The following is a 21,466-nucleotide window of genomic DNA, read 5'->3' as shown; positions in this document are numbered from 1 at the left end:
GAACAAGTAGCAAAATTTATTTTGCAAGTGACAGAACTTTCTAAGTAATGTCCAATGCTAGATACAGTCTTTCTGTCTGCATTTTGAATGTACTCTTGATTTGTACTTCATAAATGTCTGGTAACTCTCTAGAGCCTATTTTAAATGCCTAATGAAGATTATTGTTGTTAACATTCTCATCCTTAAGACCTAATACATCAATCAGTAAAAAATCACATGATACAGGATGCTCATTTCTCCTACAAACATGACACTGCTTTCTCAGGATCAGCTTATCAAGCTTAAGTTCAATTCCTTATACAGGAAGAGCATCACAAGTTTAAATATATGAAGAGGAGGAGGAGGAGTTTGGATTTATACCCCACCTTTCTCTCCTGTAAGGAGACTCAAGATGGCTTACAAGCTCCTTTCCCCACCTCTCCCCACAACAGACACCTTGAGAGGTAGGTGGGACTGAGAGAGTTCCAAAGAACTGTGACTAGCCCAAGGTCAGCCAGCAGGAATGTAGGAGTGTGGAAACACCATCTGGTTCACCAGATAAGCCTCTGCCACTCAGATGGAGGAGTAGGGAATCAAACCCGGTTCTCCAGATTAGAATCCACATGCTCTTAAACACTACACCACACTGGCTCTGCCTTACAACAGATCAGAATTTGCATAGTACAGCAGCATCCTCAGAGACCGGCAAAAGCTCTCCAGTGGGTGACTATTTTCTTTTGACTTTCAAGCTATACTACTTGCAGTTTCTTAACAAGGGACACTAGAATCAAGCACGTGTAAGTAAATCATCGTCTGCTATGCCCCTGACCTATGTGGGCCCTTCACAAGTAAACATGTAAGTATCTCTCCAACAACTAAAATGTAACACTTGTGTTGTAGTTCAATTTGCAAAGAGGAACTAAAACATGTTCTCATGCCCTTCAACTACTACTTTAGACACACTGGTTACTGGGAAGTAATTTGTTCTTGTATGTTTATATGGTTTATGTTCAGTTATCATTTAACTGATTTTAGGGCATTGCAAATAATTAACCCCTTCCCTTTTCTACAGCAGTGCACAACAGGCAATTCACCAGTATTAAAGGTTTTGTTCTTTGGCTTCTAATTCATTCCCCAAACACAGCAGTGGGTTTATTAATTACCAGCTTTTTACAGTTAAACACTGTTAGGGCAACAACCTATTCTTATATTTTGTCAAGTGAAAAGGCAAATACTTGTTTATTGATTATAGTATGTCTGTATTCCAAAAATACAGCAGGACATTCAGATAGTTGACGGACACCGATAAAGCAGAAGTATTGATTGAAGAGATGTATTCTGGAGGTAGAAAGATTTTTCACTCTTCCCAAGCATCTCCATATTTATTAACTTTACCTACAAAAAAAAAACAGAAATAGAAATGAGACAAAGACCCTTCTGATCTGTTGAGCAAGTTATACCAGTAAATGTTTAAGACAGGGCAGAACTGTTAGGCCAGTAGGTCACAACCCTTTCTGTGCTGGCTCTGACTGTCACAACATACATGTATCATCACAGAAAGCCTTTAAAAGACATCAAACTTGACTGTGGCTTCCTGACCTTTACGACATCTTGACAACATTCTGATGGTCAAAAACAACCAGGCTGACACTGTGGGGCTACACCTGATAGAGCTGGTTCATTTGGGTCACATAAGATACCGCTGCCTTCAGGTTACATGGGCAGAAATTTGAATGGCTGAACTATGTTTGCAACATGTGGGTGGCTTTAACAGTCACTCACTAGCAGAGGTTTAGCTGGGCCAGAGTGCACCTGGTGTGCACTCTGGCTTTTTCGCAGCACCACCCCTGCATGGCACCCCCTTCCCGTGGCGCCTCCCCCCCCCACATTTACTTTAGCAAACTGAGCAGGCTGGAGAACAGGCCTGCCTTTGCAGCGGGGGGAAGGGGGAGGGGTCGGGGGGAATTTTTTGCCCCCCCATGTGACCCAAAGCCGTGCGCTCTGTGCATGGCACACACCCTGTCCTCTGGTAGCTCCGCCACTGCTCACTAGTGAATTTCCTTCCTCTACAGCAGACAAAAATCTCTTCCATCATAATGTCTGAATATAAGCGTATTTAGCATTTATGCATTGTTTCATGGAATTTCTCCCCCATGTGTAAATTCAATGCCTGGAAAGTGCATTAAAAGGCAGAACAAGTTATTGTTCAAGCTTTCACACAGTATTTTCTACTCAGAGGGAGGTGATTTCACAGTTTTTCATTCATAGTTTTGTTTTCTAATCAGAAACACACAGTCTCAAGGTTGATACCAAGTGCAGTTTCCTTCCAGCAGAACGGTAAACAAATGAACACAATGGCACATCCTCTGGCATTATGCTCTGCATTCATAAGCGGGGGGGGGGGGGGGGTTGGTGGTCAGGGAGAGAGGATCCGAGCAACTTTCTGAAGGAACTGGCAGTTTGCAAACATCTGACTAAGAATCTTTCATGACGAGAGCTTCTTAAAAGCTCAGTAGAACTGAAAAGGATATCTAGGTTTAGTTCGCTCCATCTCTGCATTAGAAAGATGCATTTCAGAAAGCAGCCATGCTAGTTTGCAAAACAACAGAGTCTTGTGGCATCATAAAGTCAGATACGTTATTGTGGCAAATACTTTTGTGAGCCAGAGCTCAAATCAGCAGATGACTGATACTCTGGAAATATTGGAAAGTTTCTTGAGGGGGATGCTCAACCAGTGACCTCCATCGGTCTCGCAATTTCCTTGGGTGTCATGCCTCACACACAGCCTGACATCCACAAAAACACCACTTTCCCATTTAATGAGACCGTTTGTTTTCCTTTCTCTCCTTGTGTCGTGACCCTCTAATATCTTAGCCTGGGTCCTGCCATATTTCTAGCTATTGAAAGCTTCCTGCTCAAACGGCCTGGGAAAGTTTGCTCGTACTACACACTGTTATCTCTGCATGGAGCTGCAGCTGTACGGAAGTGAAGTGAAACCCGTTAGGTTCTCACCCCCTCTCCTTCCTGGCTATCACTGTCTGTGGAATGTGTGTGTGTGTATCCGTGGCTGCCCACAAAGGAATGCTTGTGTGTGTGTACCTTCTCACCTTCAGAAGGTCTGACTTGTCTCTGCTGGGGGATATAATCTTTTGCCTGTTGCCTTGTATCTAGTTCAAACAATAGAAGTCATTAGCTTTCCTATGCTTGTCATCAATAAATTAGAATTCTGCTTTCAAAGTACTGATTCCTTTTGTTGAGCAAGTCTGGGGTTGTGACACCTTGTCATGCCAGAGAAAAATTCCCTCTTCTGCCTTGTCATATCCTCTTTGCAAATAATACTATTCGATCCCGTTGTACTCCTAGGTAGAAGCTAAAAAATACTCACGCTCCCTCAGCTTTTTACTCATGTATTCCAAATCTTGTATCATTTTACTCTGTTCTGATTTTCCCCATTGGCTCACAACGCAACCTGAAATGGAGTGCTGAACACTTGCTTAGATTCAGCTTATGATCCAGGGGTCTGCAACCTGAAACTCTCCAGATGTTCATGAACTACAAATCCCATCAGCCCCTGCCTGAATGGCCAATTGTCTATGAACATCTGGAGAGCTGCAGGTTGCAGACCCCAAAAGAATTAAAGAACTCTCCCTTTTTTTCCAATTTAACCTTTTTGAACTTTTATTTATTATGGCTAAACACAACCTTATTCTTTTCCGTTCAGATTTTTAATTTATCAGATCAATCCCTTTTCCATAGTATCTGTAACGCTTCCTTGTCTTGTACAATTTTAATGCACTTCCTCCTACTTCATATTTACACCAATTATCTGGGGGTAAGACATGTCTATCACTTTCTGAATCTCAGCTGAACTTGTGAAATGACAGCACTGAGAAAACCATCACATTTGAAGCAACAGCGGTGATTTCAATTTTTGAACATTATTTTATACATGCTAATTGCTGATGCTGCAGTAATCTACTGGTGAAGATACATGTATGAACTTTCACAGGAATGAACAACTTAAAAACAGACTCCCATAGAGCTGCTTTTTGTACCATATCACATACTACCATCCCCTAATTTTGCCATTCATTTCTAGATTTTTTTAATGAGAAACATTCCATTAAACTGTATTCATCTTACTCCAGTACACCCTATTCCATTTTCCACCAATGCATGTCTGAAGAATCAAAAATGTAAGTGTATTTTCTTTATCCATTAAGAAGGAAGTCAAGCATGAATTAAGCACACTGCAAAATTGTAAGAACTCTCCCTCACCACTGAAAAAAAATCAAGCAGGGGAAAGCAATTTTATTCTCTAAGAATATCATGACAAAGCTAAACCGTTTCCTCATCACAACTGCAGCAGATGTTATTACCAAACAGTTCAACTGCTTAACAATTTACCTTCTTTCTTGGAAAATCTTTCATGTGAAGACTTTGGTGGAAGTTCTGACTTCTGTGTTACTCCTGCTTCATACATCTCTCTGTTTCTGCTCCTCAGTTCATCATATGTGATTCCTTTTCTCTTTGAACTGGCTTCAAGTGATGGAACAGGTTCTTAAACGACAAAAGGGAAAAAAATCAAATGTAGAATAAAAGTTAACAACATCACACCTAGAAGGAATATTTAAAGGACATGCCTTTGCTCTGGAGTAGTCCTCCTTTGACAGGCGGAATGAAAGACCCCTTCCGCACATGCAGAACAATGCACTTTCAGTGCACTTTCAGTGCATTTTGCAGCTGTGTGGAATAGCAAAATCCACTTGCAAACCATTGTGAAAGTGGATTGAAAGTGCAATATTCTGCAAGTGCAGAAGGGGCCAAAGAGTTTGAAATTATTCAGATACAAATGGCCTATTCGTTATTCACTGTTTTTAAGCTGAATAGAGTCCGAGGTACATTTAATTCACCATTACAATATAATACTGTAGCCTGCCTTCAGATGTCAATGCAGCTTTCATGTGGAAACAGCATGAACAGTTCTGCTGTTTGCAGTGCTGATGACTGGAACACGTGTGGGTCTATTACCCAAACACTCTGCCTTGGCCATTTGCAGGCAAGAAAATTTGAATCTTTCCCAACCTTTCAAGACGTATTATCCTCTGCAAATCCAACTTCCTGGGGTTTTTTTACTGCTTTTCCTCAGCAAAACTCCAGGATTGGGAAAAACACAACTGGATGAAAAGAAATTACCCAGGGGGTGGGGGGACACCTGCAGGGAGGACACCTGGAATGAGAAGGATTAGGCACCTCCAACCTCATCCACTATTTTTTACACTTGTGCTAATAAGCAAACTTGTGGTCAGAAGATATATGTACCCTTGTATCACATAGAATTTCATCCCAATACTTTTTTTTAAAGCTGAAGGACCCACACCTGAAAACTGCAGAATACTAAACCATTATAAGCACTGTAGGAGCAGCAGTGGCGTAGGAGGTGAAGAGCTTGTGTATCTAATCTGGAGGAACCGGGTTTGATTCCCTGCTCTGCCGCCTGAGCTGTGGAGGCTTATCTGGGGAATTCAGATTAGCCTGTGAACTCCCACACATGCTAGCTGGGTGACCTTGGGCTAGTCACAGCTTCTCGGAGCTCTCTCAGCCCCACCTACCTCACAGGGTGTTTGTTGTGAGGGGGGAAGGGCAAGGAGATTGTAAGCCCCTTTGAGTCTCCTACAGGAGAGAAAGGGGGGATATAAATCCAAACTCTTAGTCTTTGAACAGAAGACATGGCTCAAAACAAACTCTACCTTGAGGGACACTGTCTGTGATTCCAGTAGGGGTAGATTCATTCATGGAAGAACTAAAAGGGACTGGTTCATATTCAGAGTTAGAATATTCCGATCGACGATTCTCCCCAGAGTACATGGAAGAAAGTGGTGCTTCTGTTGCTGGAGGCATTTCAAACGGTGATGAGGAAGGCATGTTTGAGAATTCTTGTTTCTGAGAATAATATCTGAAAAGAGATCAGTTGCAACAATTTCTTGAACCCTTTGTTTTTTCAACGTTGCCCTTACTTCAACCCCACCCAGAACAATAACGAACTGAAGCCTGTGGTAGCTGTGACAACTTTGTTAAATTACCTGAGGAGGAAAGCAAAAATGTGAAGGGAAAGAATGGAAATGTGGGGAGGGATTAATGAGTACACTATACAGGGCACTAGGAGCCGCGTGGCATAGTGGTTAATTGCTTGCACTGCCATTCACATGGTCAGGAGTTCGAGCCCCCTGTGGGTCAGATATCCTGGCAGCTGGCTCATGGTCAACTCAGCCATCCATCCATTTCTTAGTCGGTAAATGAGTACCTAGCTCATAGCTAGGGGGGAAAGAATACCCAGGGAAAGCAATGGCAAACTACCCCACAAAAACGGCTTGCATATAAAATCACTGCTTGCAGTGGTACCCCAGGGTCGAACACAGCTGAAGGGGAAACTTTACCTTTTTTTTATATAGGGCACAAACAAAGGAGTCGTGACTTTATTATGTAGACGTTTTAACATAGGTGTAGCTGCCACGGAGACATCTGAGGACAAACGCCCTGGTGCCCCCTTGGGAGTCACGTGGGAAGGGCGGAAAAATCACCCCCCACACTTCCAGGAAGGAGGAAGGCCTGGTGTTAAAATTTAAGGGAGTTTCTTACAGACTTAAACAGAAATGAGCAACAAAAATCTTACTCAGGTGAAATGGGTCTACGTTGCCTTAGAGCTTCTCCCAGTGGTGAATTCTCCGATTTCCTAAACTTCTCTTGGCATGCTTTCATATAGGAAAGTTTTCCACCAATGTAGCCACATAATCCAGCAACTAGTTTGCAAAGGAAGAAAGAACACTTATTTAAGCCATTTCAGAGTGTGTAATATTTACAGTGCAACATTTAAAATATGTTTTAAAAGCATAATAACTGAAAATGAAATTACATTATCCAAACATATACAGCAGGACAAGTTTGGCTTTGAGCTATAAAACTTGCTTATTGTTTTTCAACAGGTTTTCAACTGAAGGAAGGAATTAAAAAACAAGTCAGCACCAGATACATCTGATAGGAGGTGTGTGTGTGTTTCACTTGCTTTATAAGCATAATGTGAAATCTCCACATTATGGGAGCAGAAGTGGCATAGTGGTTAAAGGCAGGTGTACTCTAATCTGGAGGAACCGGGGTTGATTCTTCACTCTGCTGCTTGTGCTGTGGAGGTTTATCTGAGGAATTCAGATTAGCTTGTGCACTCCAACACACGCCAGCTGGGTGACCTTGGGCTAGTCACAGTTTTTCTGAGCTCTCTCAGCCCACCCACCTCACAGGGTGTTTGTTGTGGAGGGGAAAGAAAGGAGTTTGTAAGCTCTTTGGGGGCTCCTTACAGGAGAGAAAGGGGGGATATAAATCCAACTGTTCTTCTTCCATTATTTCTTAGCAATGCTTGCAATCTTTTACAACTGTCTAGCAGAGTGACGAGTACTTCCTAAAGCCCATTGGGCTCAATCTGGAGTAACTCTGAATAGGACTGCATTGTAGATTTCTTATGGAGGAGGAAACTCCATCCCAAATCCACCCCAGTCCCTGGTAGTAACATCTGTATCTTGAAGATTTGGCATTAGGAGAGTGGGAATGCTTTCTTTCACTGGAAATGGTTTCTTTCAGTTGGATACCACCTCACGTTACTGAATATTTGTTTCCTCCACTTCTTCCCTGTACATGTTGAGGCCTGACAAGGAGGGAGACACCTGCACAGCTGCCCATCACATTCATTTACCTTTAGATGCTTGAATGGAAGAAGTTCATTGAGCTCTGCTCTAGAGCAGAGAAAACTTAGGATTTTCCCCACTTCTTGCAATAGATGCGCTATTGATATCCATTCATTTCTGAGAGCCCTTTGCTAGTGCTTTTACAAGAACATGTTATTGTTGCCCATGCTCAAGCTATAATTTCAAGACGCCATCAAAAAGAAGACCCCCTCCCCCATGCCTGCCATGGGATTGTTCAAAAGCTTACAGTCGCTGTCATGGATCTAGTGACGACCCTACATCTCAACCATGATCCTTTAAGTAAAATGGAACTGTGGCATAGGATTCCAACTCACATGCAACTTTTGGAAGAGAGCCAAATCTTGAATGTGCAGTAAGAGTGCCTGAAAACAAAAAGAGCAACAACAGTTTAAAATATGAACTAAAAATCAACCAGAACAGCATCCAGCTTTTAATGTCCTTGCTGATGAACTTTAGGCACAGTTGGTTCGGGTGGGTTTTCTGGGTTGTGTGGCCGTGGTCTGGTGGATCTTGTTAATAATGTTTGGCCTGCATCTGTGGCTGGCATCTTCAGAGGTGTATCACAGCGGGAAGTCTGTTACACACTTTAGGCACAGTGATCAAAGGATTTAACAGCTATGCCCAGGAAGGGGAAAGAGGAAGGGGTGGAATGAAGCAAACCTTAGAATTAGCTAGCTTGCTTTAGAAAGCCATAGAAGGGAGGGATGTCCTTATCTTCTATGGCTTTCTAAAGTAAGGTAGCTAATTAATACCATGCCCTGATCTAGATAGAGCTATGCATGGAGTGTAGTGTAATCATCTCAACATAAAGAGCAGATCCACATATGCCAAGTAACACATTATCTTCACTGAAAAGCACGGAGAAACTGTTCTACTAGGGACTACTATGCACAAATAAGATTGCTGGACTGGAGCATCAGCTTCTAATAGCACTCAAGAATATCACATATTATAACTCAATTAAACCTGCAACAGTGTCGTGTACTGTCTGCATTACTCTATGCTCTGGGCAGCTATCATTAGGATCCCAAATATTTTATAGATTGATTTACAAGTTCATTGATTTTCAAGTTTCCCCCAATTTAATACCACAGTTTGAGCTGCTTTGTTTTCCCTCCCATCTGCATCTCTTCCATGTTACCTGATTTCTAAATACTACTACAGACACATTATGGATAAATTCATTCAAATTATCTGAGGTTTTAAAAAGATATAGTCCTCTGTGCAAGAACTGGCTCACTACAGACCCATGGGGTGACATCACATCACAATATTTACTAGGCAGAATATATTTACACTGTCTTCCCCACTTTACCCCCAGCAAGCTGGGTGCTCATTTGACCAACCTGAGAAGGATGGAAGGCTGAGTCAGCTTGAGCCAGCTCCCTGAAACCGACTTGCAGCGGAATCGAACTCAGGTCAGGGGCAGAGCTTGGACTGCATTTCGCAGCTTACCACTATGAGGCTTGTTATTTGAGGCTTACCTTTCTTAATTAACATCTGAGTGACCAGCATGCTGATAGTAGACAACGGCACAGCTACAAAGCAAGGAAAGAACAGTATTTGTTTTTATGATGAATATTTATCAGAGCCACTATCCCACCTTTTTAAAAAAAGGACAGGGAACATCAGCAGAAATGCCAACTCTAATAGTTAAGGAATCCTGCAGAGGTGACACTGTATTTTTAAACAGGTACAACGTGCAGTCTATCATATACTTTGGCAAGGCTCAAGTCTGTTTTTTTTTTTAAATAAAGAATGCTGCCTTCCATTTAAAAGTTTCAAGTCCTTGCAAGTACACATACAAGCATGAAGTGACCCATTCCTTTTTTAAAATGCTCATTTTTATTTTTGTGTCTGAAAAACTCAGTTTATTTTTCCCATTGGCATGGATTTCCTAAGCAAGGCTGACTGGACTCAAAGCTTTACATTCTCACTATCTTGAATGAAGGCTTTGGCAAGTCGATCCAGTCCCATTGCATCATCACAAAGCCAGGTGCAACAGCCACCCTTACAGGAGAAAGCAGAATGATACTGAGCAATGTACTTGTGCATCCATATTAGAGGTGCTTGTGTTCTAAGACTGTGAGCAAAATGCTTGACTTAGACAACAGGGGTCATCAGAGTCCGGCTCCAGTTCAGTCATGAAAGACCTGCTGAGTTTGAGCAAGTGGTTGCTATAAAGAAAATAACCCCTTTTGTGTTCCATCTGGAACTTTCCTTGAGGAAGGACAGAAATGCAACGAACCTAGTCTGCAACATGAGGCTGCCTTGTAATACCACAACAATAATTGCTATACAGTGGGGAGGTATAGAAAACTGTTATCACAAGTAGATACTGTACAGCAGCTTCTCACTCAAAAGATGTAAATTTAAACACACATTGGAACAGAATGAGTGTCGACTAGACACTGTAACCAGATGTTAGAAACTGTAAATAAATAGACTGCAACCCTTCCATGAAAGTTCTGAGTGGTTTCTTACATTACAAGGAACTGTTGACAAAAAAGGAAAGCCTTTCTTCTTTTAGAGCGAGTTGAACCGATTATTACAATATCGAATACTTGTAAATATTTTCATTGCCGAATGAATAGCTATCGTTTATAACGTGCATTGTTGACAGCGTGGGATGACTGGGTTTCTAATCGCCACTCAGAGCATAAGGTGTGGCTGCATCCAGGTTCTGGTTTGTTCGTGGGATTGTTTTGAGTTCTATTTGTTTAATCTTGAACACACGTTGTGCAGTTTTCCTTTTTTGTTAACAGTCCCTTGTTTAATAACTCAGAACTTAACTGAAGAGCTGAAGTCTGTTTATTTACACTTCTTTAACATCTGGATACAGTAGGGAGTTGTGGGTTTTCTGGGTTGTACGGCTGTGTTCCGGTATCACTTTCTCCTGACGTTTCACCTGCATCTGTGGCATTTTTGGAGGTATGTCACGTTAAGATGTGCCACAGAGACAAACACATCTTACTGTGACATGCCTCTGAAGATGCCATCCATAGATTTGGCTGAGACATTAGGAGCAAAAATTACCGACCATGGCCACACAACCCACAACAGACAGTTGATTCTGGCCGTGAAAGCCTTTGACAATACATCATATAGAATAATGGTAGTACTTGCACACACTGCCAGATGTGCACCACATGGATCTGTATGTAAACACAGTCATGTGACTGTGATCCTCTGAAGATGCCAGCCACAGATGAAGGCAAAACGTCAGGAGAAAATACTACCGGAACACGGCCATACAACCCAGAAAACCCACAACACCCTAGTGATTCCAGCCATGAAAGCCTTCGACAATACATCTGGTTACAGTATTTAGTCAACACTAATTCCGTTTCAGTGTGCGTTTAAATTTACAGTCTTTTGACTGAGAAGTTGTTTTACAGTATCTACTTGTGATTGCAATACCATGACAGCAGATGCTGTGGAGTTGTGCCTCTGTTTGTACTCAGTCTGGACCAGGGGTCTGCAACCTGCTGCTCTCCAGATGTTCATGGACTACAAATCCCATCAGCCCCTGCCAGCATGGCCAATTGGCCATGCTAGCAGGGGCTGATGGGATTTGTAGTCCATGAACATCTGGAGAGCCGCAGGTTGCAGACCCCTGATCTGGGCGATCTTTCTGCAGCAGCTCCACATGACCTACCACTTCGTTAGCTCCCTTGCAGAATTGGTACTTTGCATCTCCCATCACAAGCATGGAGTTGCATCCCAGCATCCTTTGTTACAGTGCAAGTCAATCAAGGCCATGTCTAGGAGACTGGGTGATGTAACTGCTCGGGATAATCACGTATGTTACTCTGAATGGGGAAAGTAACCCTTTAATTATCTCTGTAATGGCCGGGTGTCTGAACCTCACACAAGACTGTTTTAAAACACTACTGCATGGCACGCCTTTAGAATTATGCGAATTTTCTTTCGTAGGCTGCTGCTAATTCAGCCCACTGCTTGCAACTCCCGGCACCAACTGTGCAACTTCTGCGCAGCACAGACCACAGAACGCAATGAAGACAAAGCCAGGAATTCAAAAAGGAAAAGAAAAACGGACACCTTTCACTTACATCTGTACCAGAAGCTTTCCTCGTTGCATTCTTTGAAGATTCTCCGTTCATCTTCCGTTGGTATATAATGCACATCTATTGACCTCTTTTTTTTTTTTTTAGAAAAAAGAAGTTTACTGTGTGATAGATCTTAGAAATACAATGAAAGATTCAACACAAATGCTTGCCAAGGTTTTCCATGTACATGAAAGTGAGATGATATTTCAGGAAAGCTAACACCATGTTCACTGATATAATACATGATATAACACCATGTTCATTGATATAATATAACACCTTGGTATAATACATAGAATTGTAACATTACTGATTCTTGCATTTTCTGAGCCTTTTGGACTCACTTGGGTTTCCCCCCCTCACCTGGGTATATATATAGAGCAATTCATGGCATTCACAAAGTAGGAACGACTCACAAATGCTTGTGCCATTAGGAATTTGCCAGGTTTCGACTCCTTGGCTTTTCCTTTTCTTTTGGGAAACTGTACGACAGTTATATTATTGTATTAACTAAAGATCATAACCCCATGGTATGAAAGTCCAGGCCATATTTACAAACTGTATTAATTTATTTGGGAAAATTTTAAGCCACCTCTTCAGGATCCTGCCAGAGGCAGCTGCAAAAACCACATGACTAGTTCAAACAGGAACTCTGTATTGTCTAACAGCAGTGCGTTATGCTGCAGGGCAAACCGCTTTTGAAAGGAAAGAGGCCTCAAAAGCAGTTTGCGATGTGAAGAGTCCAAAGTCTTGTCCGTGTAAAGCACTTTGCTGCCTGTCAGGTACAAAATGACTGGCTACAAAATGTAAATAAAACAAAAACAGGCATAGGGCTGTCAAATCAGACCCCCAGAAGAATTATAAACTATACTGTGGGCTACATGACAAAGCAAAGATGCAACTGCACATTTAATATATACCTAGAAACGGACACACATGCAATATGAAGTTAAAGGGGAAGGAAAGATCCCTTTAAAACTTATAATCCAAACTGAGAATCCAAACATTGAATGTTCAAGTAGTTGGAGCCTCCTGGTTCGAAGCCCATTTTGTGGAAACATTAAACCCACTTCTTCAGCTTTGATTATAGGTTCTTGCCTTCAATTTTATGAGCGCTTCTTGGGTGATCTGACAAAACCCAGTTTCGTCGAACAATCCAATCCAGTACAAGCTGTTTGATAATGCGGTGTGATATACTTGGAATATGTCTTTCCAATCCTTTTTTAAATTTATTAAATGAGACTTCCAAGGATGGCTGAAGGATATTTTATTACACTGTGATCCCTGGAAAATTGTGGGCCAGAACCTATAATCAATGCTGAAAAAGTGGATTTAATATTTCCACGAAACTGGTATAGAACCAGCGGGCTTGTCAGCTTGGACATGCAGTGTTTGATACTTAATTTGGCCTATAGGTTATGAAGGAATATTTCCTTCCTCAAGAACTTTGGGTACATATTGCATGTCTGTCCATTAATATGTGTAAATTAAATGTGAACTGCATCTTTCCATTGTCATCTAAGACTATCTGCAGCTACAAAATATGTCATTCCATAGAACAGCTTGTATCACAGGGATATTCTCTTATGAACACCTGCTCATCATCTAGAGCAGGGGTAGGGAACCTGTGGCTCTCCAGATGTTCAGGAACTACAATTCCCATCAGCCCCTACCAGCATGGCCAATTGGCCATGCTGACAGAGGCTGATGGGAATTGTAGTTCCTGAACATCTGGAGAGCCGCAGGTTCCCTACCCCTGATCTAGAGAGAGAGAACAATTATCAAAAAGAGCTGTGAGTCTACCAGGAACATGCTCTTTAGGACTTGAAATATATTTTAAAAGATACTGTTTAAATATATGCTTCATCTATCCAACCATAATTTATCATAGAGATGAAAGCACATATTTTTCTCGCTGGTGTAGAATTTTTTGTCCAGTCAGAGATACTTCTTTGAGGTTGTTGATTCTTACCAGAAGGGAAAAGAGGAAACAAACTCAACCCTAACTCAACATATACTATGCACAATAGTTAAGTTACACAAATAAAAACAACCAAATATTTATAGTAAGGTGTACACAAATAACCAATTAAAAATACTACAGGTCTACAAAAGCTGTAACAATGCAGGTCTAGTTTTACAAAAGCTGTAACAATGCAGCATACATAGTTGAGGTCAACAGAATCATATGAAGGATGTATAGTATTTTAATTGGCTATTTGTGTATACCTCATAATGAATATTTGGCTGATTTTATTTGTGTAACCTAATCTCTGTGACTAGTATACAGCTGTTGATCCTTAGCAATACAACACTGGTGCAAAATTGGAAACTATAAAACTATTGTTAATTCTGCAAACTACAAGTCTTTGTGCAATTTTTTTTTTTTTTTTTGCTGCTGGGTGATCTAGCAGCATGTACTCAAGTGGGAAAATATACTTATCAAATCTTTAATTACCATTGTCACATCAGAATGTACCTTCCATGTGGGTTTTTTCAAAAGTGATGAGGGCAAGATAATAGGGGTGGGGTTTTTTTGCCAGGAACTGTCCTCTGGATAACCAGACACCCACAGAAACGGCCCATTCAGACTATAGTTGCCACCTCTACATAAATGTCGTACCTGCCTCCAAAATAATTCTTCCAACACTAACAAAAGAATTTTCCTGTTATTGCAACCCTTTCCTAAGATGATATGGTTATGAGGGAATGCAGTAAACACAAACAGGATCGTAAGAGAACAAGGTAAACATGCAACATAGGTTTCTGAGAATTACATACAACCCAAAGAAGACTTCTGGCATGCAATGTACTTCAGTTCATCCTAACAAAGATCTGCTTCTGTGATTTTTGTGAGGTTTTTTGGACTTTTCCCCCAAGTGGACCTACAATTTTTATCTGCTTTGAAGAATGCTATATTTGACTATCCAAGAAGGGGATCCCAGAACCAAATGGATCTGACCTGATTCCATCTGATAGCGGGACTTGGCATTTATTAGGCATTTTCCTTTCAACCCATCAGTAACACTACCCGACCCTGGTCCTAGTTTAGGTGTTGCACTAGGTACAGACTAGATGTTATATTGGGATTCTGTGACTCAAGTCAGTCATAAAAAGAAAACTCCCAACAGGGGTTGGAGGTGGGATATGGCTTGTAGTTTTGGCCCTGGATATAGCTTTGCAAAGGACTGTTGTATTTGTCTACATACAACAAACTTGTTTGACAAGAGACTTGTGCGATCCACTAAACACCAGAGCACATCCCATTAAGTGCTCTTTGGCTTTTACAGTCAGAAAAGGGCAGTGTTCTTTGTCCCAACAAACTCCTTTTGTGCAACTGGAGATTAATTTTGACTGAACACACCTAACCTAAGTAACAGTGCCAACCTAAACAAAGTTTAGTGGACTTCACCCTTCACAAAGGGTTGTAACTCTCTGTGTAGTACTGCACTGGTCTGTGTAATATCTCTTCCCTTCCAGTTCAAGGCTTCAGACAGCAGTTTGTACATCACATCAGCATAATTTTTCACTCACTTGTATTTTTTTCTTGCTTAGCATCTAACCTGATGTGAACTCAAAAGCTTCTTTGGCACTTTATCATATTCTAGTTAGTCTAAAGCAGGTGTACTACTCTGGTTCTTTAGATGCAGAAGAAGTCTGAGAGCCTTTAAGTTGCCTCTTTGTAAACCTATGCAAAGTTGCTCAAGTCTAAACCAGTTGAAGTCAATAGGCTTAGGTCAGAGCGACTTTGCAAAGGAATGTACCACAATAAAACTAATCCCATAGGATAAACAGAACTATTATGTAGGCAAAAGCAGTACGTGTGACACATTATTTCTGTAGTACATCTCTAGGTCCTATTCACCTTATGAAAAATATATTTGCAAAATTCAACTTATGCAAACTGTATCTGCAGAAAGTATCCGTTGTTTTTGTTTTGCGGAAAAATCCATGATTCGGTAGTTTGGGATTACAGTTCTTTCGTCCACCAACCAACACCCCCGCCCCCTTTAAAACAGTTCAAGAAGAAAAAAAATCCCAGATCGTGAGTGCCCAATGAACATTTAGGTGGGAGGGACACTATAACCTTACACCCACCCGCAGCAAGGCATACCTGGCCTGGGCCGCCGTGGTCGGGCCGCTGTGATTCTCCCCCAACCTGCCCGTGGGGCTCCATTGATCAAAATAGGGGGGGAGAGGGGAAGAGATCGACAGCAAAGAGGTTGCAAGAAACACACCCGGAAGTCCCGCTTCTCCAACCGGAAGTGCACGAAGGGCGACTACTCCTGCCCTGCACAACCCACCCCGGAAACTGATGGAAGGGAGCAAGGAAGGAGGCGGGAAGGGAGCGGGGTTTCAACAAAGGCGTCCCAATGCGCGCACATTTGCCCATGCTGAAGGATTGCGCAGAGCAAGCTCGATTAAACCATCCCCATACACGGGCAAGAGATTGTAGTTGCTGGGCTCCATCCAAAGGGAGAACCGGAAGCATAAATAAGCTTGACCGGCGATTGCAAACAACGAAAGCCAGGGCATGCCTCCTGCGTAGAGACCAACTAAAACAGCACGACAGAATAACAGACGGGAGTTTTTCCGACGTGCCCTGGAACCTCCACCCTGTGCCCTGTGTTGTTTAACTTCTAGTCTCGGGAAGAGGAGGGGTGAACTTGAAAATGAAGTTTTGGAAATGGCGTTAATACCCCGCCCCCCATGGCTTTGCCCTGCTGCGTCTTATTTTCATCTGCAAAGGGATCAGAGTGAAAACATGAAGCAGGCTGACTCTCCCCCTTCCACACGACATATGAACGATTGCAAGTGGTTATGATTATGCTGTGTGGAATCCACAAGAGCGACAGTCCTTTTCGCAACGGTGCTTTGGAATAAAAGTACTTTCAGGGAGAAAAACTGGGGGAAGGCACTTGGGAAGATGGTAATGTGGGAAGATAGAAAACCGTAGAGGAGCTAAAAACTGGTATTCAAGATATGAGTATTGAAATAAGTGAGAATTGCAAAGATTAAGAGTCACAGGAGCAACCTGGGGCTTGCTCGGAAAGTATTTAGGGTTGCTATCTTAGAAATAAAATGCAATTTTTTCTGAAGCCACTGGACCAATCTGATGGAACAATTTGCTGGAAAGAGTCCAAAGGGAAGCAGCACGGTCTATTTTTACAAAGGCATGTAAAGTCTTTTTATGTAGAGGTCTCTTAGCAGAAGAAGCTAATTGAATTTGTCTAAAGATACTACTGAAAAAATGTTCCATGTTCAACCCAATTTGTACCACTTTGACTGTCATATTCTGTGGTTCGGTTGTATTTCCTTTCACTGCCAGTTGGGAATGTGTTATGCACCCTGAGTATTTAGGAGAATGGTGTGATATAAATCAATAACCGAAGGAGCAGGCCTTAATAACTCTGCATAAGAGTTGCATGGAATTTCAATGCAAATAGAGCATATTAAAAAGGACAACATGGAGCAGTCCTTGTCATGTACTTGTTACTTTGAAGTGATCCTGGGAATATGGTTTACAATGATCCGTTCAATTATTATTTGATACCAAATTGAGAGCAGCACCTTGAAACACTCTCTTAACACTCAAGCTGCCCAACTGCACTGACACTATATTGGTGCTGTGCAGACTGGGCAGCTGCCCAACAAGGGGAACTCTCGCAGGCGGCTCAGTTCCACACAGAGATAAGGAACTTCTGTACAGAGGTTCGGAAAGGTTAGGGCAACAATTGCTCAAAACTGTTCGAAATTGTACTGTAGATGTGGTGGCATGTGTTCTCAAGCTTCTTTGCCACAGCTGTCTCCCTGCTCGGGTGGGGCCTGGAATTCTCCTGGAATCAAAACTTGTCTCCACACTATATAACTTGGTTCCACTGGAGAAAAAAGCAGTTTTGGAGAGCAAACTCTGGCATCACGTCCCCACCGAGTTCCCTCCATAAACTCCACTCTTCCCTGAAACTGCCCCCAACTAGCCAGGATTTTCCCAAGCCAGAGTGGGTAACTCTACTCCCTGTCCCCTTCACCCACTCCCTGTCCCCTCCACCCCACCTGACAGAAAAAGAAAACCAAAAGAGGTGCTTTTTTTGTTATCTCAGTCCTGCTTTGGGGGGGAAGGAGCTGTTGGATGTTACTTGAGTAATTCCAGTCTTACCTGCTCTCAAAACTAGGAGTATTCATATTCCCAGGTGTCCAAAATTGGATTACAAATTATTTGCAATGTTTTTGTATAGCTGCTTGGGAACTTTAGCTCCATCCAGTATGCTCTAAGTACATTCCAATATGGTGCATGCCGCTGAGAGATGAATGCTATAAATTGATTAAGTGCAAAAGTAGTAGTGCATATGCTCAAAATCTAACTAGTTTTAAATGTTGTATGACTTGCCCATTATGACATTGGGACATAGGTAATTCCAGCAAGCCAGTCCATTGTGAACATGCACCAAACTATCTAACTGGCCAGGTGAATGCCACCTATTACAAAAGCACAAAACTGCTTAAAATATTTCTTGTTCATTTATACAATGATATGAGTCATAATTCTGAGTTCCACAAAGAACAGAATTAACCATGAACTGACTCTTGCAAAACAATCCAATGCAGAAACTGCTGTTTACTATACAAGTATTTTCTCACAATAGCAAGGGTACATATTATTCATGAAGAAAACTCTTAAATATAAGTAAATTAGGAAAAGAATTAACACTAAGTAATGAACAATAACCTTTCTCAGTAATAATTAAACCATTAAGGTCCAGTTTACACAGGGTCAGAGCTACTTAAAATGGTGCCCAAAGCTAACCTGGAAGCTGTGCTTCTCCCAGCTGTGCCCCTGCCAAGACTGAGGGCAGTTGAAGACCGGCAAGCGGGTCTCGCCCTGCCCGCAATCTCTACATGGAGATTGGGAATGGGGCCAGCCAGGCTTGCTTTGCCCTCATCTCCAAGTGGAGGTTGGGTGGGATCAGCCGACTGGCCCCATGCCTGATCTCCATGTGGTGATGGAAGCAGCAAGGGCCCATTTTAGCCTGGCCTCAGCCAAACTTTGATCTATCTCTAAGTTGCAGGCTTCCAGCCTCCAGGCCTGAATTCAAGCCAGGTTCAGACTGAAGTAAATTGCTCTCGCATCTGTAGTGTTATGCTGTTGGCTCTGCCCCTGCAAGCTCCAAGGTTAGCTTCCCAAGCTTTCAACTGTGTGCCTATCCCAAACTCCTCAGGGAGTTCTGGACCAGGGCACAGTTATGGAGAGGGGTGCAGCTGTAAATGCGCAACCAAGAAATGACACCTGGGTCTCCATCCCCCTCATGCCTCCCTAGCTACACCAGTGAGTTTACTTTACACAGTGCAAATTGGCTGTTCCCTGGGGACAGTTTGCATTGAGCATGTGAGATCTGAATTGGCCAAATGATCCAAAGAGCTGCAATGAATTCTGCAATTGTAGCAGTTGAAAAAAGCTATATGAGCGGAAAATCAATACAATTATTTTCCCTTTATTTAATGTGGTTTTGGACTTAAACCAAAGCCTGGTGAATTGTAAAAATAGCACAGCGGATATAGCATAGGAACACTAACTAGTATGACAAGTGGCCACTTTGCAGTATAGCAATATAGTCTGTAGTTTGGTACTTTTAATATTGCAGATATTTAAATCAACATCCAAGGCTCGAGGGCACATTACAAGAGTTGGCTGAAAATGTCTAGAAGTTTAGCCCAGCAAGGAACCACCAGTTACAATGATTGTCAATGACATATTCTCCAGAGTGCCTATAAATAGCCTGAGAAAGAAAGCACCAGACAGATGCACTTGATGTAAACATGATTCAAGAATGTATTTTTCAAAGACAACATTTAACAAGTTAATTGTGTATCTGTAGATATGTTATGAAGTGAAAGCGTTTTGCTGTTATCCTGAAACTAATGACATTACAGTAGGCCTGTGTTTGTGCACATTTACTCTGCTTTTATGTGCACTAGTTGCATTTGGGCTGGAAAAGTTGAGCTTAGTTAAATTCTTTCTTGTATTCAGCACTCTAAAGTCTTTTCAGAGTTTTATCCTCACAGCCATTTAAATAAACCCTGGAATTTTGCAGCCGTGTTTATGTTCATGAAAAGGTCCCTTTCTCTTGTGTACTATTAATAGATTATATAAATTGTCTGAGAGGAGTTGCAAGAAGTGTCCAAATGGTGACAAAAACTGTATACATCTTATTATATCCCCTTATGAAAGAAGGTACAAACATAAAAGATTTTTGAAATATTTTATACTTGTACCTCCTTATAATGAAATGTGTTCTTCCAGCTATAAAGCTTTATAGCTTTCTCAGACTCTGGACTGAGCTAGAAAAGTCTGGGAAGTTCAATACTTTATCTGGGTAAAACAATGTGAATAATTTCTGGCAAAGATATCTGCATATTTTACATGACATTGGCACAAAGACAGTTTCCTCTTGATTTTATTTAGGGAAAGGAAATGTTTTCTTGCTTCCTCGCTTCATAGTGTATGGCATAATCTTAGATTAAAAACTTAACTTCTCTGGAGAGAATTAAGTTTTTAATCACAGGCTTAACTGCACATTAACTTGCTATTGTAATAATGGACTCGCTCCTATGGTAGTGCACATAAGATTGCAGTCATGGTTTTATGAAATCATGTTGTACAGATTCTTCATAGGTTAACTTGCAAGCAAAATACTTTTAACCTGACAGCATGTTTGCTGGGGAAGTAATATCAACTGATTTCAATGGGACCTCCTCACTAGTAAGTGCATAGCAATGCAACCCTAGCTGCAGTATTTCCAGGAATAAAATCAGTTAAAATTATACAATATCTTGCATCTCATTTGTTCAGAAACAGTTAATACATTATAGTATGTACCAAGAAGTATGTTTTATAACATATATGTATTTTTGTTTACAATTACATATAAACTTTCTTCCTAACTGATTCAATACCATTTGAAATTTGCAATCATCTATTTTACGTGGAGAATATGAAGCATTTCCTCGTTTCAGCAATAAATAAGAAAGTGAAGGATTTTCTTGATGCAAATTCTGGTTGGATTTGGATGTTTCAGCTAGACTCCTTCACAATGGAAGTCTATGTGGATCCTAATTCTGCTTCAGTTTAATCAAATGTATGTTGAATACCAGTCATTTTTGAAGCTTTGCCCAGTGTAATTCTTGAGAAAAACTATCGTTGGAATCTGCTGTTACTTTTTAACATTTCAGATGGAGAAATAGATTGTTTTAATCAGATGGAGGTATTCTGAATGTGCATTCACAGTAGTCCATCCAAATGACCAATTTTATCTCCAGGATTGAGCTCAAGAAAATCTGGTTCCGTTTGAATGTGAAGTTTGTTGTGCACAGAACTGATTACATTATGAATACATCTCCCATCCCATCTGCAAATATTTGGCAGTCTTAAAATAAATGTTGCTTTTAAAAATGAAATACATGAACGCTTAAATGAATACTGGCCTTATAAAGTTAGCCTGTTTAAGAATGCAGGAGATGCAAAAATTGTTAAGCTTATCTGTCAATTACTTTGAGTAGGTAACCTCATCTATCATGAGGAAAATGGACTACAACTTTGGTGTTAATGTTTCATTTTTATGAAGCTTTGTTCAGAATACTAAGCCTGAATAAGGGATTGCTGGT

General features: G+C 41.3%; 1 protein-coding gene across 2 annotated transcripts; it reads right to left on the bottom strand.

Annotated features, from left to right (window-relative positions):
• Window positions 1-1,194: 1,194 nt before the first annotated feature.
• On the bottom strand, window positions 1,195-16,085 carry OCIAD1 (OCIA domain containing 1). 2 transcript variants are annotated; one of them, XM_048509138.1, is made up of 9 exons: window positions 15,921-16,085; window positions 11,810-11,894; window positions 9,221-9,274; window positions 8,051-8,098; window positions 6,653-6,779; window positions 5,730-5,935; window positions 4,387-4,539; window positions 3,087-3,146; window positions 1,195-1,374 (listed from the first exon to the last, which is right to left on the bottom strand). In XM_048509138.1, exons 1-9 carry the CDS (start codon window positions 15,981-15,983, stop codon window positions 1,337-1,339), a joined length of 834 nt encoding a protein of 277 aa, XP_048365095.1. In that variant the 5' UTR covers window positions 15,984-16,085; the 3' UTR covers window positions 1,195-1,336. The 2 variants fall into 2 exon arrangements, with proteins under 2 accessions (XP_048365095.1, XP_048365096.1); XM_048509139.1 differs by lacking the exon at window positions 3,087-3,146 and having other exon boundaries at window positions 15,921-16,084.
• Between the last annotated feature and the right edge of the window lie 5,381 nt (window positions 16,086-21,466).

Source organism: Sphaerodactylus townsendi, linkage group LG10, assembly GCF_021028975.2.
Source record: "Sphaerodactylus townsendi isolate TG3544 linkage group LG10, MPM_Stown_v2.3, whole genome shotgun sequence".
Classification (NCBI taxonomy): Eukaryota; Metazoa; Chordata; class Lepidosauria; order Squamata; family Sphaerodactylidae; genus Sphaerodactylus; species Sphaerodactylus townsendi.
Note: the sequence above shows the minus strand (reverse complement) of the source record. Positions and strands in the feature narration are given on the sequence as shown.

What these genes read in the sequence shown, in the direction of transcription:
- OCIAD1 (XM_048509138.1), bottom strand. Translation starts at nt 15,983, where the DNA reads ATGGAGCCCCACGGGCAGGTTGGGGGAGAATCACAGCGGCCCGACCAC. An exon ending in TCAGATGTTAATTAAGAAAG is followed by an intron (nt 8,099 to 9,220) that starts GTAAGCCTCAAA and finishes TTTTGTTTTCAG; the next exon opens with GCACTCTTACTGCACATTCA. An exon ending in CTCTCTTCCAAAAGTTGCAT is followed by an intron (nt 6,780 to 8,050) that starts GTGAGTTGGAAT and finishes TTTGCAAACTAG; the next exon opens with TTGCTGGATTATGTGGCTAC.